Source organism: Narcine bancroftii, chromosome 2, assembly GCF_036971445.1.
Source record: "Narcine bancroftii isolate sNarBan1 chromosome 2, sNarBan1.hap1, whole genome shotgun sequence".
Classification (NCBI taxonomy): domain Eukaryota; kingdom Metazoa; phylum Chordata; class Chondrichthyes; order Torpediniformes; family Narcinidae; genus Narcine; species Narcine bancroftii.
This window is the reverse complement of record NC_091470.1, coordinates 89,038,083-89,057,344: the sequence shown is the minus strand read 5'-3', so window position 1 is coordinate 89,057,344 and position 19,262 is coordinate 89,038,083. Positions and strand designations below refer to the sequence as shown.

At 44.7% G+C, this 19,262-nt stretch overlaps 1 protein-coding gene and 1 long non-coding RNA gene across 2 annotated transcripts in view; one reads left to right on the top strand and one right to left on the bottom strand.

The window, feature by feature from the left end:
• The first annotated feature begins 161 nt into the window (after positions 1–161).
• Positions 162–19,262, top strand: part of LOC138753882 (uncharacterized) — a 30,945-nt gene continuing 11,844 nt past the window's right edge. The window contains exon 1 of the long non-coding RNA XR_011351479.1: positions 162–336. This is a non-coding gene — a long non-coding RNA (uncharacterized lncRNA). The remainder of the gene's footprint in view (positions 337–19,262) is intronic.
• LOC138752209 (inositol 1,4,5-trisphosphate receptor-interacting protein-like) lies at positions 2,220–15,336 on the bottom strand. The gene is made up of 5 exons (XM_069915197.1): positions 15,331–15,336; positions 12,933–13,087; positions 10,350–10,536; positions 7,537–7,601; positions 2,220–4,014 (listed from the first exon to the last, which is right to left on the bottom strand). The coding sequence occupies exons 1-5, from the start codon at positions 15,334–15,336 to the stop codon at positions 2,451–2,453; spliced, it is 1,977 nt and encodes a 658-aa protein (XP_069771298.1). The 3' UTR covers positions 2,220–2,450.

Genomic DNA, 19,262 nt, shown 5'->3' with positions numbered 1-19,262 from the left:
AAAGGCCAATTTTGAGAGAAAGGTAAAGGTAAAGATAAAGGTTCCATTATTGTCATGTAATACTACATTTAGAATGTAATATACATGAAATTCTTTAACCTTTGTCTAGCATAAAGACAGAGAGTGAGTCACCACTTTGTCCAGCTCCCCCTCACAGAATCCTCAAACACCTGGTGTTCCAAGGCAGTCTCCTCTCAAATCATGAACAGCCTTGTGCCTGATTAGTTTCCAAGATCTGACAATTCCAGGTGTACTCAGATTACTAGGTGTTGTGAATGAGAAATGAGAAAGTAATCGTGGATTGGGACTGGTTGTTTCCTGGCAAGGCTGTGCTCGGTAAGTAAAATGTCTCAAAGGGGACATTTTGAGAGTCTGGAGATTGATTTATTGTTAGGATTAAAGGGAAAGTTAACAGGCACTGGGAATCTTGGTTTTCGAGGGATATTGAGGATTTGGTTAAGAAGGTTGAAAGCAGGTGTGGGCAACAAGTTGCAAAGGTGATCCTTGAGGGGTACAAAAAATGGTGTGACTGCATCCCTGTAACTCAAGCCTATCACCCTCTCAGCCTCCCGAATGATCAGAGTTCATCCAATTCCAGCTCCAATTCTCCAACTCGGTTTGGAAGGAGCTGCAGCTGGATGCACCTGTACGTGGGATAGAGATCTCTTTAACCTCGTCTACACCTCCTCCACTACATGGGAAATAGATCCTGTTAACCCCGTGAATATCCACAATGATTACGCTGAGGATACATGGCAAATGCACTACAATGTGGATAAATATGAGGTTATCCACTTTGGTAATACAAACCGGAGGGCAGATTACTATTTGAATGGCAATAGATTAAGAGATGGGGAAGTGCACAGAGACCTAGGGATACTTGTACACCAGTCTCTGAAGGCGAGCATGCAGGTACAGCAGGCGGTTAAAAAAGCAAATGGTATGTTGGCCTTCATATCAAGAGGGTTTGAGTATAGGAATAAGGATACCTTACTACAGCTGTACAGGGCCTTGGTGAGACCCCACCTGGAGTATTGTGTGCAGTTTTGGTCACCTTATCTAAGGAAGGATGTTCTTGCAATGGAGGGAGTGCAGAGGCGATCCACCAGGCTGATACCTGGAATGGCAGGAATGACTTATGAGGAAAGATTGCGCAAATTGGGATTGTACTCGCTGGAGTTTAGAAGATTGAGAAAGGATCTCATAGAGACATATAAAATTCTGGCAGGACTGGACAGAATGGATGCAGATGGGATGTTTCCAATGATGGGAAAATCCAGAACCCGGGGCCATGGTTTGAGGATAATAGGCAAACCATTTAGGACCGAGATGAGGAGGAATTTCTTTACCCAGAGGGTGGTGAATCTGTGGAATTCATTGCCACAGAGGGCAGTAGAGGCAGGTTCATTCAATATATTTAAGAGGGAATTAGATCTATTTCTTCAGTATAAGGGTATTAAAGGTTACGGAGAGAAGACAGGGACGGGGTACTGAACTTTAAGATCAGCCATGATCTCGTTGAATGGCGGAGCAGGCTCGAAGGGTCGAATGACCTACTCCTGCTCCTATCTTCTATGTTCTATGTTCTATGTTCTATGTAAAACTGGTCGAGCGCACGTTTATGCCCAGGAGAGCAATCTAGGAGCAACTTGCAAGGCTCTGCAGAGAAAACATTCACATTCTAAAAGGGGAAAAGAGTGGACGGTGTTGAATGTTAAGTTGAGCTGAACTGTAGGCAGAAATGACCACCTCCGAGGAGAGAGGGTGTGGTGCATGTAAATCTTTTATGCAGAGGTTCCGGTTAAGTAGTTAAGAGTTAAAGCTGGGGCAGGGACTGAATACAGAAGTCACATTACAGTCTAATATTTTGTACAGTGACTCAGCGTAAATTTGGCCATCATTGTATTTGTTGTATTATTTGTAGTGTTTATGTTTTTATTACATTTTTCCTGATATTTAATCAGATTTAATAAATCCCCCCCCCTCGGTTCTGGCCTCAGCCCCCTCCCCACTTTTGCTCTGTGGCAACTAGTTTCCCCCATCCTGATAAATCCAGGCAAAACCCAGAGAATCAGAAGAGAAATTACCTTCATAGTCGTTACCACTTGTCTCTGAACATATCCACGAAATACAGTGTTTTGATGAGGTCGAAGAAGGGAAATTGTGAGAGTTGAGAATTCAAACCATTTGTTAAGAATACAAAGCTTGTGACCATCAGAAAAGGCAAAAAAAAAGTTTATTTTAAATTAAAGAAGCAAAAAGGAAATATATTTATTATTCAGATACATATTACAATTGCCAAATTTGAACTTTCACCAGAATATTATGTGGAACGAAGAATTGGGCTTGAACATTGGAACCAAATGGGTTCAGGAAAGCTGGTGACAAGTGGGAGAGGTAAGCGGTTGCATTTTCTGTTCCTCTCCTGGGAGCAAAGGGAATTATTTCACTCAGCTGGCTGGATTACTTTTAGTGCATCCCATCATTAATGGAGCCATGTACCTTCCTATTTTCCAGTATTCCACGAGCGCCTGATTGTGAGAATCAGGGTCATCTGCCAATGAATGGAAGAGATTTATCGGTTCTGCCTGCAGAAGCATTTCTGGGATTTGCTCAGCAAAGATTTGATTTGCCATCATGAATGGGTGAAGACATTTCTCCTCTAAGCATCCCCCAAGATAATCCAGAACATCCCTGAGCCTGTGTTCCAGGTGACATTCGTGCCAGTTTGAAAACGGCTGGCTTAATAACTGATGCATCAGGGCGGTCTTCCAATGGTAAGACCCAAGAGCATGTCGCTGGTCTGAAGAACTGCGCAGCTTTTCACTCACAAACATCAATATTTCAAGGCACTTGAGGTGGCAGCTGTTTCTGGGGACATATTTGGCAATGGTTTCCAGAAACCATTTCTCACAGACAGCACAAGAAATGTGCCAGATAATAGTGGAAAGGGCGGTATTCTCAGGGCCACCTGAAAAACCAGATACAAGATAGATCTCGGAATCCTTCAGCCTCACTGCTGGGAAGATATTTATGTGGATGGTTCGACCCGACTCATATTGGATTTTTAGACCACAGAAGTTAGTAACATTGTAGAAGGTCAGTTCAAAATCATATTGTTGACATATTTTATTCCAAGATTTTGCAAATTCAGCCCTGAACCATTCTACCACTTTCTTCGAATCCAAATACTGCTGGGAACACACGCTAGAAGTGAGGCAATTGGTGCGAGCATCAGCTTTGACTGTTTCTCCTTCATGTTCGCTGGTTTTACATTGGCATCCCAAATCAGTGGTGTTTGCAGTCACAAGGAGGATCCTGCCATAACTCTGATCATCAGGGGGGATGTCACAGCAACGGATCTCTGGTTTGAAACAATATCCACCCCGGAGAAACATAGGGACCAAAATATCATAAACCAACGGTGTCTTGCAGCTCCATTTTTCAAATTGACTCCCGATGCCCACACAGTCTCCAAGGACAAGCTCAGTGTCCTGCTGACATGGATTCCAACAGGATTTCAAGAGATTGTCCACAAAACCTGTCACAAATGCACAGGTGCCCATCGGCTCTTGGCTCACAGTTTGAATGGAGATGTTATAAAATTGATCAAGCATGCATTTGTCAGGAATATTCAAACTGTGGCCGTTAGTTCTTTGAGGACATTCCTTCGTGATTTCCTCTTCCTTCTCTTCCACACTGTAATAGTCTCTGGGCAGAGGTGGCCAAAGATTTGTTCTGATGTAACCCATGAGCAGAAATGTAATGAACAGGACAACCTTCCAATTCACCTCGATGGAAGCTTCCTCTTTTGGAAGTTGCCTCATCTTGGCATTCTGCTCCTCCCATTCTTTGTGGAGCTGTGCTTTCTCCAGCTTGTATTGTTCTTCATAGGTTTTAATCCGCTCCTGCACTTCCCCTGGTTCAGTTTCGTCACTGAGGAGCCGCGGATGGTTCAAGCTCCCCATGATCAGCAACAGAACCACGCTGTAAAACTTTGACAGGGCTGACATCCTGTGAACAACAAGTAGAGAACAGATATGGTCAAACCCCTATTATCCAGAATTCACGCAAATGGCAATAAATCAAGGAAAATAAAGAAATGAAAACAAATTAAGTAAGTATATGCCTAAAATTGTAAATGTGAATGTTCTTTTTTTTTTTTTTTTTTTTTTTTTTTTTTTTTTTTTTAAATTTTTTTTATTTTTCACACCATAAATCACATTAGCCATGATATACACTATTTCTTTTCACACATATACAGTGACTTTTTCTCCCCCCCCCCCCTTTCCTCCCAAACCACCCCCCCACCCCCCCCTCTCATCCATTTTAGGTATACAATCTAGGTTGCATTAAGCCAGTCAGACAATGTTGTCATTCAACCAAATTACACCAGAAATTCTACTGAGTCCATTCTTTTCTTTCCTTCTCCTTCCATCAACTTAGGTAATGTTTGTCCCCGGTAGGTTTTCGCTATTGTATTTAATGTAAGGCTCCTATACTTGTTCGAATATTTCAATGTTATTTCTTAACCAATATGTTATTTTTTCTAATGGAATACATTTATTCATTTAAATTTGGTAGTTTCTTCCTTTTAATTTGGTTATGTATTCCATTAATATTTAAAGACATATAGTTCAGCGTAGCCCTTTTATATTTTGTTTATCTTCTCTTTCCGTTTTTCCATCATTACCTTTCCTCCTTTTCCATTTCTGTTTTCTTATTTTCAACTCTTTATAAGACAACATTCCTACAACATCTAACATTTTCCTTATTCTCCTATTTCTATCTTATTTATCCCCAATCTCCCCTTCACCTCCTGAGTTGTCCTTTATCCCTTGTCGGACAACCACATCTCCCCTCTCCATTTGGATTTGCGAATCCACTCGCAAGCGTCAACTGATTTTGCAGTGACCGCTATTTCCCCCCACCCCGCCTCCCCCAGAAAAGATTTCACTTTTCATATGTCACAAAGGTCCCTCTTTTAATTCCCTCCTTATTCTCTCTATTCCATTACCTTCCCTTATTAATTCTTGTCTATACTATCCATATTTTCCTCTAAGTACAGATACATTCATGTATGCTCATTGTCTCTATTCACTCTTATACCTCTTTACCTGCATACATATCAATCGTGATCATTTTTACTCTCATTACCCGTCTTCATCCCTCAGTCTATTTTTGTCTTTACCCACATACATATCAGTCGTGATCATTTTAACTCTCATTACCCGTCTTCCTCCCTCAGTCTATTTTTGTAATTGTTCTGCAAATTTTCGTGCTTCTTCTGGATCCGCGAATAGTCTGTTTTGTTGTCCTGGAATAAATATTTTCAATACCGCTGGATGCTTTAGTATAAATTTATACCCTTTCTTCCATAAAATCGCCTTTGCTGTATTGAACTCTTTTCTCTTCTTTAGGAGTTCAAAACTTATATCTGGATAAATGAAGATTTTTTGTCCTTTATACTCCAGTGGTTTGTTGCCCTCTCTTACTTTTTCCATTGTCTTCTCCAGTACCTTTTCTCTTGTAGTATATCTTAGGAATTTTACTACAATAGATCTTGGTTTTTGTTGTGGTTGTGGTTTAGAGGCCAATACTCTATGTGCCCTTTCTATTTCCATTTCATGCTGTAGTTCTGGACATCCTAGGGTCTTAGGGATCCACTCTTTTATAAACTCCCTCATATTCTTGCCTTCTTCATCTTCCTTAAGGCCCACTATCTTTATGTTATTTCTTCTGTTATGGTTTTCCATTGTATCTATTTTTTGAGCTAGTAGTTCTTGTGTCTCTTTAGTTTTTTTATTAGATTCCTCCAATTTCTTTTTTAAGTCTTCTACCTCCATTTCTGCTGCTACTGCCCGCTCTTCCATCTTGTCCATTTTCTTTCCCATTTCTGTTAAGGTCATCTCCATTTTAGTTATTTTCTCTTCTGTGTTGTTTATTCTTTTTCTTAAATCCTTAAATTCCTGTGTTTGCCATTCTCTAAATGATTCCATGTATCCTCTAATAAGAGCAAGTATATCCTTTACCTTGCCTCTCTTTTCTTCTTCTATTTCACCATACTCTTCCTCTTCTTCTTCCTCTGGGTTGGCCATCTGTTGTTTCTTTGCTGCCCTTTCCTCCTCTTCTATCTTGTTTCTATTGTCTTCTGTGGTCTCTTCTTGCTGCAGGTGTTCTGCAGCTGTCGTTGCCGGCTGTGGAGATCGACTCCCCAGCTGGTCCCCCCTCCCGTCGGTGTGTTTTTTTTCATTCGCATCGCGCATGCGCGAAACTTCGCGCATGCGCGGTTGCGCACTTTTGTTCGGCTCTGCGAGCCATTTTTGTAGTCCATTATTTACCGACCTGAGGGAGCGGGTTTCTCTCTCCGCAGCGGGCCTCTTCGGACAGGTAAGGCCTTCACCTTTTTCCTCCTTTGTCTTCTCTTCCTCTCTTCTTACCGTTGCTTTCGACTTTTCTTTTTTTGTCGCCATCTTCTTTCCACCTTTATACTCACTTTTCTGTAACTTTTATTTCTGTGCCTTTGTGTTTTCTCTTGTTTTTCCCGACTTTTCTGGAGAGGGCTGGAGTTCACCGTCCGGCCACTACTCCATCACGTGACTCCTCTCAATGTGAATGTTCTTTGAAGTAACACATGAACATTTGGTGAAGATGGGAGAAAATATTCAGCCTTGCTCGTGCTTTGCTTATGGCAGCTGTTTAGATGACGTTGTCTTTGTGCCAAATGGCATCGTCCATGGTCAATGTTGCTTGCCGTTGGGGTGCCTCTCTTAAAGAATCTTCTTATCCCTGCTTATGTTTATTAGCATAGTATTAGGGATATTAGTAAGGCTTTATCTGTAAACTTGGGGGAGAGGGGGTTTAATTCTGAGATGTTGTTGTTCATCTTTTGGGCGGCTCAGTGCCAAGGGAGGAACCGGCAGCCACAGTTAAATGTTTCTAAAGATTGTGACTGACAAAAAAGTAAGAGCTTTAAGGCTTATATATTCATGCAAGTGAAGTTTGTTCAGTGTAAGTAAAGTATTTTGTCTTTTGAACTTTATTTAGGAGTATTAGTTAGACTCGAGCTTAGTGAGTCTCAAGCAATCGGAAAACTCACTTATCTAGCATCTACCAATCCCCACAGTTGCCAGATACAAAAGTTTCACTGTATTCAAAGATGCATGTAGAATTAACAGTGGTAACTGCATTGGCCCATCTATCAGAGACTGCTCTGTGACGACCCGGCAAGTGTCTCATCATTTCATCTTCCATTATTATTTCAGAATGTATGTGCCAGTCGGTGCTTTCCAGGCCCACCACTGTACTCATGTTGCAGCCGTATAAAACATTTGTCCCACCATATTCTTCCCTCCCTCCTTCTATCAGAGAATGACCTGCTCCTCCAATCACTTTTCAGCTTTCTTCTTTTCTACCCTTCCACCTGTTTCCACCTCTGACCTCTAACCAGATGCCTGTGTTGCTCCTCTGCCTCCGCACATTCCCCCCTCCTCCCCCCACCATTGTATCCAGACACCTGCCTGTTTTTGATCCTACCTGAGGAAGGGCCCGGATCCGAAACGTTGGTTTCCCTTTAGTTCCTGTGGACGCTGCGTGACCTGCTGAGTGGGTGGGAAGAAATCGAGTTCAGGTCAAAGGCCCTGAGTTGGGTCAGATACAGCAATGAGCTCTCCGAACCCTTCTCCATTGACAACAGCGTGAAGCAAGGCTGCGTCCTCGCACCAACCCTCTTTACTATCTTCTTCAGCATGATGCTGAAACAAGCCAATAAAGACCTCAACAATGAAGACGCTGTTTACATCCGGTACCGCACGGATGGCAGTCTCTTCAATCTGAGGCGCCTGCAAGCTCACACCAAGACACAAGAGCAACTTGTCCGTGAACTACTCTTTGCAGACGATGCCGCTTTAGTTGCCCATTCAGAGCCAGCTCTCCAGCGCATGACGTCCTGTTTTGCGGAAACTGCCAAAATGTTTGGCCTGAAAGTCAGCCTGAAGAAGACTGAGGTCCTCCATCAGCCAGCTCCCTACCATGACCACCAACCCCCCCACATCTCCATCGGGCACACTGAACTCAAAACGGTCGACCAGTTTACCTACCTCGGCTGCACCATTTCATCTGATGCAAGGATCGACAAAGAGATAGACAACAGACTCGCCAAGGCAAATAGTGCATTTGGAAGACTACACAAAAGAGTCTGAAAAAACAACCACTTGAAGAAACACACAAAGATCAGCGCGTACAGAGCCGTTGTCATACCCACGCTCCTGTTCGGCTCTGAATCATGGGTCCTCTACTGGCATCACCTACGGCTCCTAGAACGCTTCCATCAGCGCTGTCTCTGCTCCATCCTCAACATTCATTGGAATGACTTCATCACCAACATCGAAGTACTCGAGCTGGCATCGAATCCATGCTGCTGAAGACCTGACTGCGCTGGGTGGGTCACGTCTCCAGAATGGAGGACCATCGCCTTCCCAAAATTGTGTTCAATGGCGAGCTCTCCACTGGCCACCGAGACAGAGGTGCACCAAAGAAGAGGTACAAGGACTGCTTAAAGAAATCTCTTGGTGCCTGCCACATTGACCACCGCCAGTGGGCTGATCTCGCCTCCAACCGTGCATCTTGGCACCTCACAGTTCGGCGGGCAGCAACCTCCTTTGAAGAAGACCGCAGAGCCCATCTCACTGACAAAAGACAAAGGAGGAAAAACCCAACACCAAACCCCAACCAACCAATTTCCCCTTGCAACCACTGCAACCGTGCCTGCCTATCCCGCATCGGACTTGTCAGTCACCAACAAGCCTGCAGCAGACGTGGACATACCCCTCCAGAAATTTTTGTCCGCGAAGCCAAGCCAAAGGAAAAAGAAAGAAACATTATGTCCCTGTAAATATTTAGTGGAGGCTGCCAAGGAACCTGTGTTTTGCCTTGTTTTTATAATTCGTAACATCGATTCGATCTATTCAGTCTCAATTGGTCTGTTGGTAGCGTTCGGTCCTCCAAGTCAGAAGACAGTTTGTTCAAGTTCTACTACAGGGATCTGTGTATAAAAATGTCAGCTTGTGCTCCAGTGCAGCACTGGGGGAGTGTTACACAGTGGGAGGTGCTGCCTTTGGGTTGAGATGTCAGACCGAGGCCCTGACAGCTCACTCAGCTGATGTAAAACATCTCATGGTACCATTTGGAAGAAGAGCAGGGTGGTTATCCCTAATGCCTGGCCAGTATTTACTCCTCAATCATTCCTCAATATGCAATAACACCAGCTCATTGTGTGGTTGCACGTGGGAGAATGTTACGCTCAAATTAGCCGTAGATCCTGAGTTATTACAGTAACTCCACTTCCAAATCTGTAAAATGAGTACAAAACACTTGGAGGTGACTTGAAAGGGGTATTAAGAAAAGAACAACATGGCCACATGTGGTGAGTAATCAATAATAGAATTCACAATGTAAAATATATTAAAATTACTGCTGCAATTAATATCAGGCAACCTTTTAATAGAAAGCAAAGTTTGGGTTCAGTCCAGTGTAGAATGTGATCAGAGAGTTGATAAGACCAAGGGACAGAGCAGCAGAAATGAGCTGATCCATTTCCCCACTCAGCCCCACTGCCCAGCCTTCTCCCCATAACTTTGATGCACTGGCTAATCGTGAACCTACCAATCCCTGCCTTAAATACATCTAATGGCCCTGCCTGTGGCAACGAATTCCATAGATTCACCACCCTCTGGCAAAATAAATTCTTCCGTGTCTCTGTTCTAAGCAGACGCCTTTCAATCCTGACCTCGACTGAATACCTTGGGAACCAACCTTTCTACATCCACAGTCTATGCCTTACACCTTACCAACTGTTTCATTGAGATCCCCCTTAATCTCCAACATTTTATAAGTAGAGGTCAAAAACTATCAAAAGCTCCTCAAATGAAAACCCATTCATGCCTGGAATTATCCTTGTGAACCTCCTCTGAACCATGTCCAACTCCAGCACATCCCTTCTTCAGTGAGGAGCCCAAAACATCTCACAATACTCCCAAGTGAGGTCACAGCAGTACTGTGTAAAGTCCCAACATCATATCCATGCTCTTAAAGCCTAATCATCATGAAATGAAGATAAATATTGTTGGAGGAGAGCAGTTGGGTACAGAGGGTTGATGAACAATTAAAGCATATGCTGGAGGGGTCCTGACTGAGAAAATAAGAATGTTTCACACTTCTGTAGGAGAGGAGTGAACTAGGGAGATGGAGTGTCTGTAACCTGGCCTGAATGCAGCATCTTGATGACCTGGTCTACCCTGAACCCACCGATCCCCAGGCCAGGGAGATGCCTTGCATCAGCTGACTCTTACCTGATTGATTGATGGCCACTTCACAAGGTGTAGAGGCCTCAGTTTGCATTGCCAGTACTGAGAAACACCGTCTCTGCCTATAAACACTGCTGAGGTGGGACACAATACCACACTCTGTGACCTCACTGGCTGTGAACAGTATAAATATACCTGCTTGGGCCCTTGCAATTTGTACTCTAGCCTCATTCTTGAATCAAGGGAATAACTTGACAGTGTGACAGAGTATATATAGATATGTTTTTGGGAGATAAATTGGGAAAAGGTTTGATAGATTAGGTCACAGATAACAGATTAGGTCACTTTAAAACAGATCTTATTTGAAATATTGGAGCTCTGATAATGCTAGACATATTGGCTCCACAGCTTTTGAAAGAGATTTTGAGAGTGCCCAAGAGACTTCACTAATGGATTGTTTACAAAAGGCAACAGATGAAAAAGCTTGTTGGAGCCACCTTCTGTTTGGAAGAGAACTTGATGTTCTAAGAGGGTCATGTGGTTTTGCAAGCTGAGAGAGTCAAACAGGCTTTCTCTCAGAGAGAGAGAGAGAGAGAGAGATCACTTCAACAGTGTTACAGCCAGCAACAGCAGCTAGAACAGGACAAGCTGGCAAGCTTGTGGAAAGCCCCATTTGGAAGACGGGTTTATAAGTGCTTGATTCAGCCTGGTCAAAGCCCTTGAGGTTCATTCAAAAGGAGAGGACTAGCTGTCTAATGTTTCACTTGGAATAAGAGAAATAAAAAGGCACTCTGTGGTGACCTGAAAGAAAGGTTATCATCTGGAGAACCCTGAAGGGGGCAAGTTTCATCAGCAAGACAATGAAGTGGCTGAGTGTTCATCATACAAAAAATCTTTCTCTGAAGACCAAGAACCTTTCTGAGCGGTAACCATTTACCTTTCAAGAACCAAAGGCTGAGAAACTTTATAAATGTTAAATTCTGTGCACAGTATAAGAATTGCCTGCAACCATTGAACTTGGAGGAGTGAGAAGTGAGATTGGACTGTGAACCAAAGAACTTTTCTGGACTTACACACACATTACAAACACGTACGCTTAGAATTAGAAGGGGGGTTAAGTTAGGTTAAGTGTCAATAGTGGTAAGTTAAAGTTTGATCCCGTTTTCATGTTTAAAGATAATTAAAAGCAACTTTTGTTTAAGTAACCATTTGTCCTATTGCTGCTGTGTTTTGAAGTCCTCTGGGCTTGTAATGACAGGCCATGGGATTTATCCACCCTTATTTCTCCCAAGACCATAAGCACCCCCTCCTCCTTCATCAGTCCTGCTTCTATAGATTTGTGTCCATCTCTGAGTAAATACAGATGCAAAAGCCGATTTAAGATCTCCTTGTTCTCTTTTGGATCCATAAACACAAGACTCCCCTGACCTCCTAGAGGACCAATTTTGTCCTCGCTATAATTTTGCCCTTAATATATCTGTAGAAGCCCTCAAGATTTCCTTCACCTTGTTTGCCAATGCAACCTCACCTCTTCTTTTAGCCCTCCTGATATCCTGAAGTGTTTTTGTGGATTTTTTTGTGGCCCTCAAGATCCACACTTGCTCCTTGTTTCCCATACCTGCCTTTCACCTTTTTACCCAGATCCTCAATATCCTTCAAATACCATGATTCCAATGCCTGGTAACTTTGCCTTTAATCCTGAAAAGAACTTACAATCTCCGGACTCTCAAAATACCAACTTTGAAGGCCTTCCACTTACCGAGCACACCCTCGCCAGGAAATATCCAGCCCCAATCCACACTCACTTGATCCTTTCTCAGCTTCTCAAAATTTGGAATCTCAACCTGAGGACCAGACCCATCCTTATCCATTGCAAATTTGAAATGAATGGCATTTATGTTGACTGAGCCAGAGATGTTTCACTGCACACACTTCCGTCATCGGTCCTGTCCTGTTTACTTATACAAAATCCTGTATTGCCCTCTCTCAAGGACAGTCCTCTCTGTGTAGGTTGGGAAAACTTTCCTGAACACGTTTTACAATCTATAACCCATCCAGCCCTTCCACATTATGGGAATTCTGTCAGTGTGTGGAAAGTCAAAATCACTTCCTCACAAATCTTTGTTTCCTGTAGATGTCTGCTGCTTCTCTGAATATTTGCTCCTCCAATTCTCACTGACTGTAATATAATAAAATTAACGTGGTCATCCCTTTCCATTCATCAATTCCACCCATATATCCTCAGCAGATAAGCCCTCTATTCGGTCCTGCTACGATACTTTCCCTGACTGACATTGTTATTCCTCCCCCTTTCATCCCTCCCAATCCATTGCGTCTGAAACAATGGAACCCAGAAACATTCAGCTGCCCGTCCTCCCCTCCTGTATCCAAGTTTCACTGATGGCCATAATGTCCTAAATCCACAATCTAACCTCGTCTACCTTTCCTACTACATGCCTGTATTGAAATAGATGCAACTCAGAACATTACTCACACCACGCACAACCTCTGGGTTCCTGCCTTTGTATGCAGGCTAAACAATAGCTTTTCCACATCCACTCTACTCTCTGCTCTGGTACTCTGGTGAGGCCACTCCTGGAATACTGTGTGCAATTCTGGCCTCCTTACTTGGGCAATGATATACTGGCTTTGAAAATGGCATTGAGGAGGTTCACTAAATTGATTCCAGAGATGAGTGATCTGTTATGAGGAGAGATTGGGCCACCTGGGGCAATAATCACTGAAACGGTGTTGTGTGATTGTGGGGAAGGATAGGCCATCAACTGGGCAAAAGTGCACATGTAAGATTAAGGATTTAACTTATGTATTTTGGAATCAAATTTACAGCACTAAGGTGTTGTAATAAATGCCTGCAGTGTAAGGTTAATGATCTAGTAGTGCCCTGGAAGTTGGAGGGTCTGGCATTGTGGCGATCACTGAGTAATGGTTGAAAGAAGAGCACAGCTGGGAACTAAATATCATTGTATTCACAGTGCATTGAGAGTTGTATAGAGGCTTCCAAACAGTAGCCAGAATGTCGTGTGCAAATTCATAGGGGAATAGAGAAAACATGTTAAAGAGGAACTGAATGAGTATTTTGCATCAGTCTTCACTGTGGACGGAAGATAGGGGGGAGGGAGAAGAGGGAGGGGGAATGAAAGGAGGAGGGGGGAGGTGAGCCAGTACAGGGTGGGGGAGGGGTGAATCCGGAACAGAGGAGGGCAGGCAAAACAGAGGGGAGGGGTGAGTCCAGAACAGAGGTGGGGGAGAGCCCGAACAGAGGGGAGGGGGTGAGTCCAGAACAGAGGGGAGTGGTGAGCCCAGAAAAGAGAGGAGGGGGAGCCAGAACAGAGGAGAGGGGAGAGCTAGAACAGAGGGGAGGGTGTGATTCCAGAACAGAGGGGAGGGGGTGAGTTCAGAACAGAGGGGAGGGGAGAGTCCAGAACAAAGGGCGGTTGAGTCCAGAACAGAGGTGGGGGAGAGCCAGAACAGAGGGGAGGGGTGAGTCCAGAACAGAGGAGGGGGGAGAGCAAGAACAGAGAGGAGTGGGTGAGTCCAGAACAGAGGGGAGTGGTGAGCCCAGAAAAGAGAGGAGGGGGAGCCAGAACAGAGGGGAGGGGTGAGTCCAGAACAGAGGAGGGGGGAGAGCAAAAACAGAGGGGAGCGGCTGAGTCCAGGACAGAGGGTAGGGGTGAGTCCACAACAGAGGTTGGGGAGAGCCAGAATAGGGGGAGAGGGCCAGAATGGGGGTGGAGGGGGGTGAGTCCAGAACAGAGAGGAGGGGGAGTCAGAACAAAGGGGGGGGAGCAAGAACAGAGAGGAGGGGTGAGACCAGAACAGAGGGGAATGGTGAGCCCAGAAAAGAGAGGGGGTTGAATCCAGTACAGAGGTGGGGGAGAGCCAGAACAGAGGGGAGGTGGGTAAATCCAGAACAGGGGTGGGGGAGAGATAGAATAGGGGGGGCAAGAGCCAGAATGGGGGTGGAGTGGGTGAGTCCAGAACAGAGAGGAGGGGGAGCCAGAACAGAGGGGAGGGGTGAATCCAGAATAGAGGAGGGGGGAGAGCAAGAACAGAGGGGAGGGGGTGAGTTCAGAACAGAGGGGAGTGGTGAGCCCAGGAAAGAGAGGAGGGGGGAGCCAGAACAGAGGGGAGGGGTGAGTCCAGAACAGAGGAGGGGGAGAGCTAGAACAGAGGAGAGGGTGTGAGTCCAGAACAGAGGGGAGGGGGTGAGTCCAGAACAGAGAGGGGGTTGAATCCAGTACAGAGGTGGGGGGAGAACCAGAACAGAGGGGAGAGGGTGAGTCCAAAACAAAGGTGGGGGAGAGGAGGGGGGTGAGTCCAGAACAAAGAGGGGGAATCAGCACAAAGGGGGGGGGAGCAAGAACAGTGGTGGGGGTGAGTCCAGAACTGTGGGGGGAGGGGTTTGAATCTGGAACAGTGGAGGACGGTGAGCGAGAACAGATGGAGGTGGTTTGGAGGCCAGAACAAAGGTGGGGGGAGATGGGGGAGGTGGGGGAAGGCCAGAGCATACCACCTGAAGTAATCTCTATACCATCGGTGCTCTGTGATTAGTACGGGATTGCTTCAGGTCTGATGTGTGTGGAAAGAAAAAGTTTGAAAATCCAATATTTTAATTGTACATAATTGACTCGTTCTGTGCACGGTTTCAGAACTCCAAAGGAAATGGGCAAAGAAGGAGGGGGGAGGTGAGTCAGAACAGTGGGGGAGGTGGGGTGAGTCACATCCCACCTTAAGAACCATAATCAGGGGTGCAGTGCTGCTGGAACTCACTGGAGTGCCGCTCTGGCACCTCTGCAAAAAAAAAGGCAAAAGAAACAAGCAGGGAATCTTAACTAACGGGGAATTTAACAATGGGTGCATATTAAATACAGGCGATTTTACATAAGCAGGTGTTGGCACAGTGTGGGCCTTTTTTGAGTTGAAGACATGATTACTGTGTTCCCCAAATCTCTATGTTTTGTTCCCACCAACATCTATCTCCTTTATGGTGAAGGCACGGCCTTACCAACATGATGCGATCTACCTAAGATTGAGTTTGTCATATGCTCGGGGGGGGGGGACGGTGGGGGGGTACCCACACCACTATTAACAGGCAGCGCTGCTAGCCATAGAGATCACATTATTTCCTGTCTGCTCAGCCCTCGACGCCAATCAGCTCAACCAGAAGGCGGGATGTTGGGCGCAGTGGTATCGGTGGGAGTACTGTGTTGAATTTTTTTTGGGTATGGGGTTGAATATAATTTGACCCAGCAAGGTCCCTGGGCTTGAATACAGGGAAAGGCTGATGCTTCCCACTGCTGCTGGAGATCGGAGACCCACTGCTAAACTTGGGGAGGAATGGGTGAGAGGGACGTAGTGGGAGATGGGTCTCCACAGTGGATGCCCCCTGGAGATGTGTGCACGAGGTTCAGTGACAAGACCGAAAGTGCCCTGCAAGTCCCTGGCCGAGTCTCAGCCATGGTTCACTGGGAGATCTCTGCTGCCAAACAATGAATTTCATGACAGACCTGTTCATGATCTCATGCATTGACAGAGTGAGGCTACTCAGAAATTGGAGGAGCACCACCTCATCTTCCATCTGGACACCCTCGAACCAGATGGCATTTACATCAGCTTCTGCAGTTTCCGTTAAACCTGCTTCCACTTCTTCCCCCTAGCTCCTTTCCTCTAGTTCTGTCTGTCTGTCTGTCTGTCTGTCTCTCTCTTCCCCTTCCCCTCTGCCTCCTTTTATGGAACCAAAACTAATTCTCACCTCTCCTCTTATCATATCCAATTAACACCGTTAGTGGGTCTGGACTCCTCCCCTCTGCCATTCTTCAATCTTGGTTCTGACACCTTCCTGCTAATACCTTAAGGAAGGGCTCAGACCCAAAACGTCAGTGATATATTTTGAAGCTCCGAGATTGGCTGAGTCCCTCCAGCATTTCTGTGTTTTCATATTTCACTAGGTTTCTGCTTGATTCTGATTCAGAATGGTGGATACCGCAGTTAACCCCGTGTTTCACTCGCTTCTAGTTGAAATTTTCTAACCAGCTCCAAATACAGTTCTAAAACTAATGGTGCTTAGAAGTCAGGCTGTTCAGGTATTTGGGCTGAAGAAATGTTGAAGGAAAAGGAGAAAACGTATCCCTGGTTAGACTTCAAGGATGATAACCTTGGGCGTAAAGAGTGGGCAAACGTAAGCAATCTGATACTTTTCACTTCCAAGGGTTTGAGGCAGTCAAATGAATGGCAGATGGGCCAAGGTTCCCATTATGGAGCCAATCGAAGAGCACGCTTGAAGACTCCAGAAAATAAAATGCTGATCACAAACTATCAAAAGCTCGCATTGCTGTTCAGTGTCTGGAAGATAGAGCCCGTGAAGATGCTCTTGGAAAATTACGTGGCACCCTGAATGCTTCGCATCTAAAGGCAACTTGTTCAATGTTTCGTTCTGCACATTATTTAGCCAGGATGATCACTTTGGTTTACTTGGAACTTCAGAACAAAAATGGTGTTGACTTTGGAATCGGACTGCATTCCTGCACTGGTGCTACAGAGACAATTAATTTCATAGCCATTAACATTAAAAAGAAAAAAAATTGGCAGCATATTAAAGCAGATAAATGGCCACATTTCTGTTCTCATTGATGAATCAACAAGCCTGAGCATTAAGACCTGCCCTAATAGTTTATTTGAAGTGTGAACGTGAGAAGGAAGGAGATCCCCGTTTTATGCTTTTAGATCTAATTGAGCTGCCTCATCAGAAAGCTGCAACTATTGCCGAGCATCTATTGAACTGTCTCAATGACCATGGGTTTGATGACTCCTACCTGAAAAAGAACCTTGTGGCATTTGCTGGTGATGGGGTGAGCGTAACACTTGGGGTCAAATTTGGTGCCGCTACAGTTCTCAAGGAACCTGACCCTGATGTGATCATTTGGCACTGCCTTAAATGCAGATTAGAACATGCTGTCGGTGATTCGGTGATAGAATTTCATGGAATTAATAATTTTCAATCATTTATGGACAAATTGTACTCTGCTTACAGTAGATCACCTCTAAAATGTCTGAATGTGCCTCTCAATTAGAAGAACAAATATGCAAAATAGGCCACGGTCTGGGCACTGGGTGGGCAGCTAGCTAGTTTCAAACAGTTCCAGCAGTGTGGCAAAATTAGGAAGCACTGTGCTTTCATTTTGAAAAAGCAGTGAACGTGCTGTGGGAGTGGCAGAAAAAAAAACCTATGAAGGTCTGTTGAAAAGACTCTCTTCAAAAGTTTCTAATGGACTTGGTCTAATGTATGAAACGATGCATGAACTTGGTTTTCTGTCGGAGTGTTTACAGAAATCCACTACTACAAATGTTTATTCAGACAAAGTGATCCAAAGGAGCAGAAGATCAATGCGCAGACTGAAAGAGCAACCTGGTACAAACACCTAGAAGCTCAAGACACCATTGAAAAGGCAAGTGTGGAGAAATGATCTTAACAAGCAACAAAATTAATTGTTTCTTACTAGTTTTATAAATAATTTGCAGCACCATCTGTTCACAACAATATCCTTGAAAAGGGTCTGAACCTCAGGGCAAGTATCTTTCTTCTTTGGCTTGGCTTCGCGGATAAAGATTTATGGAGGGGTAATGTCCACGTCAGCTGCAGGCTCGTTTGTGGCTGACAAGTCCGATGCGGGTCAGACAGACACGGTTGCAGTGGTTGCAAGGGAAAATTGGTTTGTTGGGGTTGGGTGTTGGGTTTTTTCTCCTTTGTCTTTTGTCAGTGAGGTGGGCTCTGCGGTCTTCTTCAAAGGAAGTTGCTGCCCGCCGAACTGTGAGGCACCAAGATGCACGGTTTGAGGTGGTGGTCAATGTGGCAGGCACCAAGAGATTTCTTTAGGCAATCCTCGTACCTCTTCTTTGGTGCACCTCTGTCTCGGTGGCCAGTGGAGAGCTCGCTATATAACACGATCTTGGGAAGGCGATGGTCCTCCATTCTGGAGACTTGACCTACCCAGCGCAGTTTGATCTTCAGCAGCGTGGATTCGATGCTGTCGGCCTCTGCCATCTCGAGTACTTCGATGTTGGAGATGAAGTTGCTCCAATGAATGTTAAGGATGGAGCGGAGACAACGCTGGTGGAAGCGTTCTAGGAGCCGTAGGTGATGCCGGTAGAGGACCCATTCGGAGTGTGGGTATGACAAGTATAAATCCCTGCTAAATGAAATGTGTGTCCTTGACAAAGGCCTACTGACCTGCTGAAATACTGTCTAATGATGCAGAAGCTGCAATATCATCTCTCTGCAAGTGGATTAAGCTTTCTTCTCCAGAGATTATGTGGGGGATTTTGGATACCACATCCCCCACAATTTACGCCATTATTGAGCTGTTCACAGATTATCCCTATTAGTACTGCTGAGTGAGAGGGGATTCAGTCACATGAATTTGTTAATAATAACAATACGCTCAAGAATTCTCATAAATCATGTTTCAGCCCTTCTGTTTGTTAAAGCAACACGGACCTCTTTTAGTTCAGAGGACCCTGAGCCGTCTGCCACATCATGGCTGTGGTACCACAGATGAGTAGATGATCCCAAGACCAGACTTGCTTCAGGACCCCCCCCCCCCCAATATATTGCACTTGATCCTTTGTGGAAATTATTGTAAAAATTCTCATTGGTGGCATTTGTTAAATGGGTAATTAGTTTTAAATTGGTAAAATACATGATTGCCATCTTTTTCTTCACTGGTTGTTAATTATAGTTTATGATAATTAGTGAGTTCAACCATGTGATATTTTGACATATTATTAAATCAGGTTTCTATATGTTTTTTTCTTTGGCTTGGCTTCGCGGACGAAGATTGATGGAGGAGTAATGTCCACGTCAGCTGCAGGCTCGTTTGTGGCTGACGTCCGATGCGGCACAGGCAGACATGGTTGCAGCGGTTGCAAGGGAAAATTGGT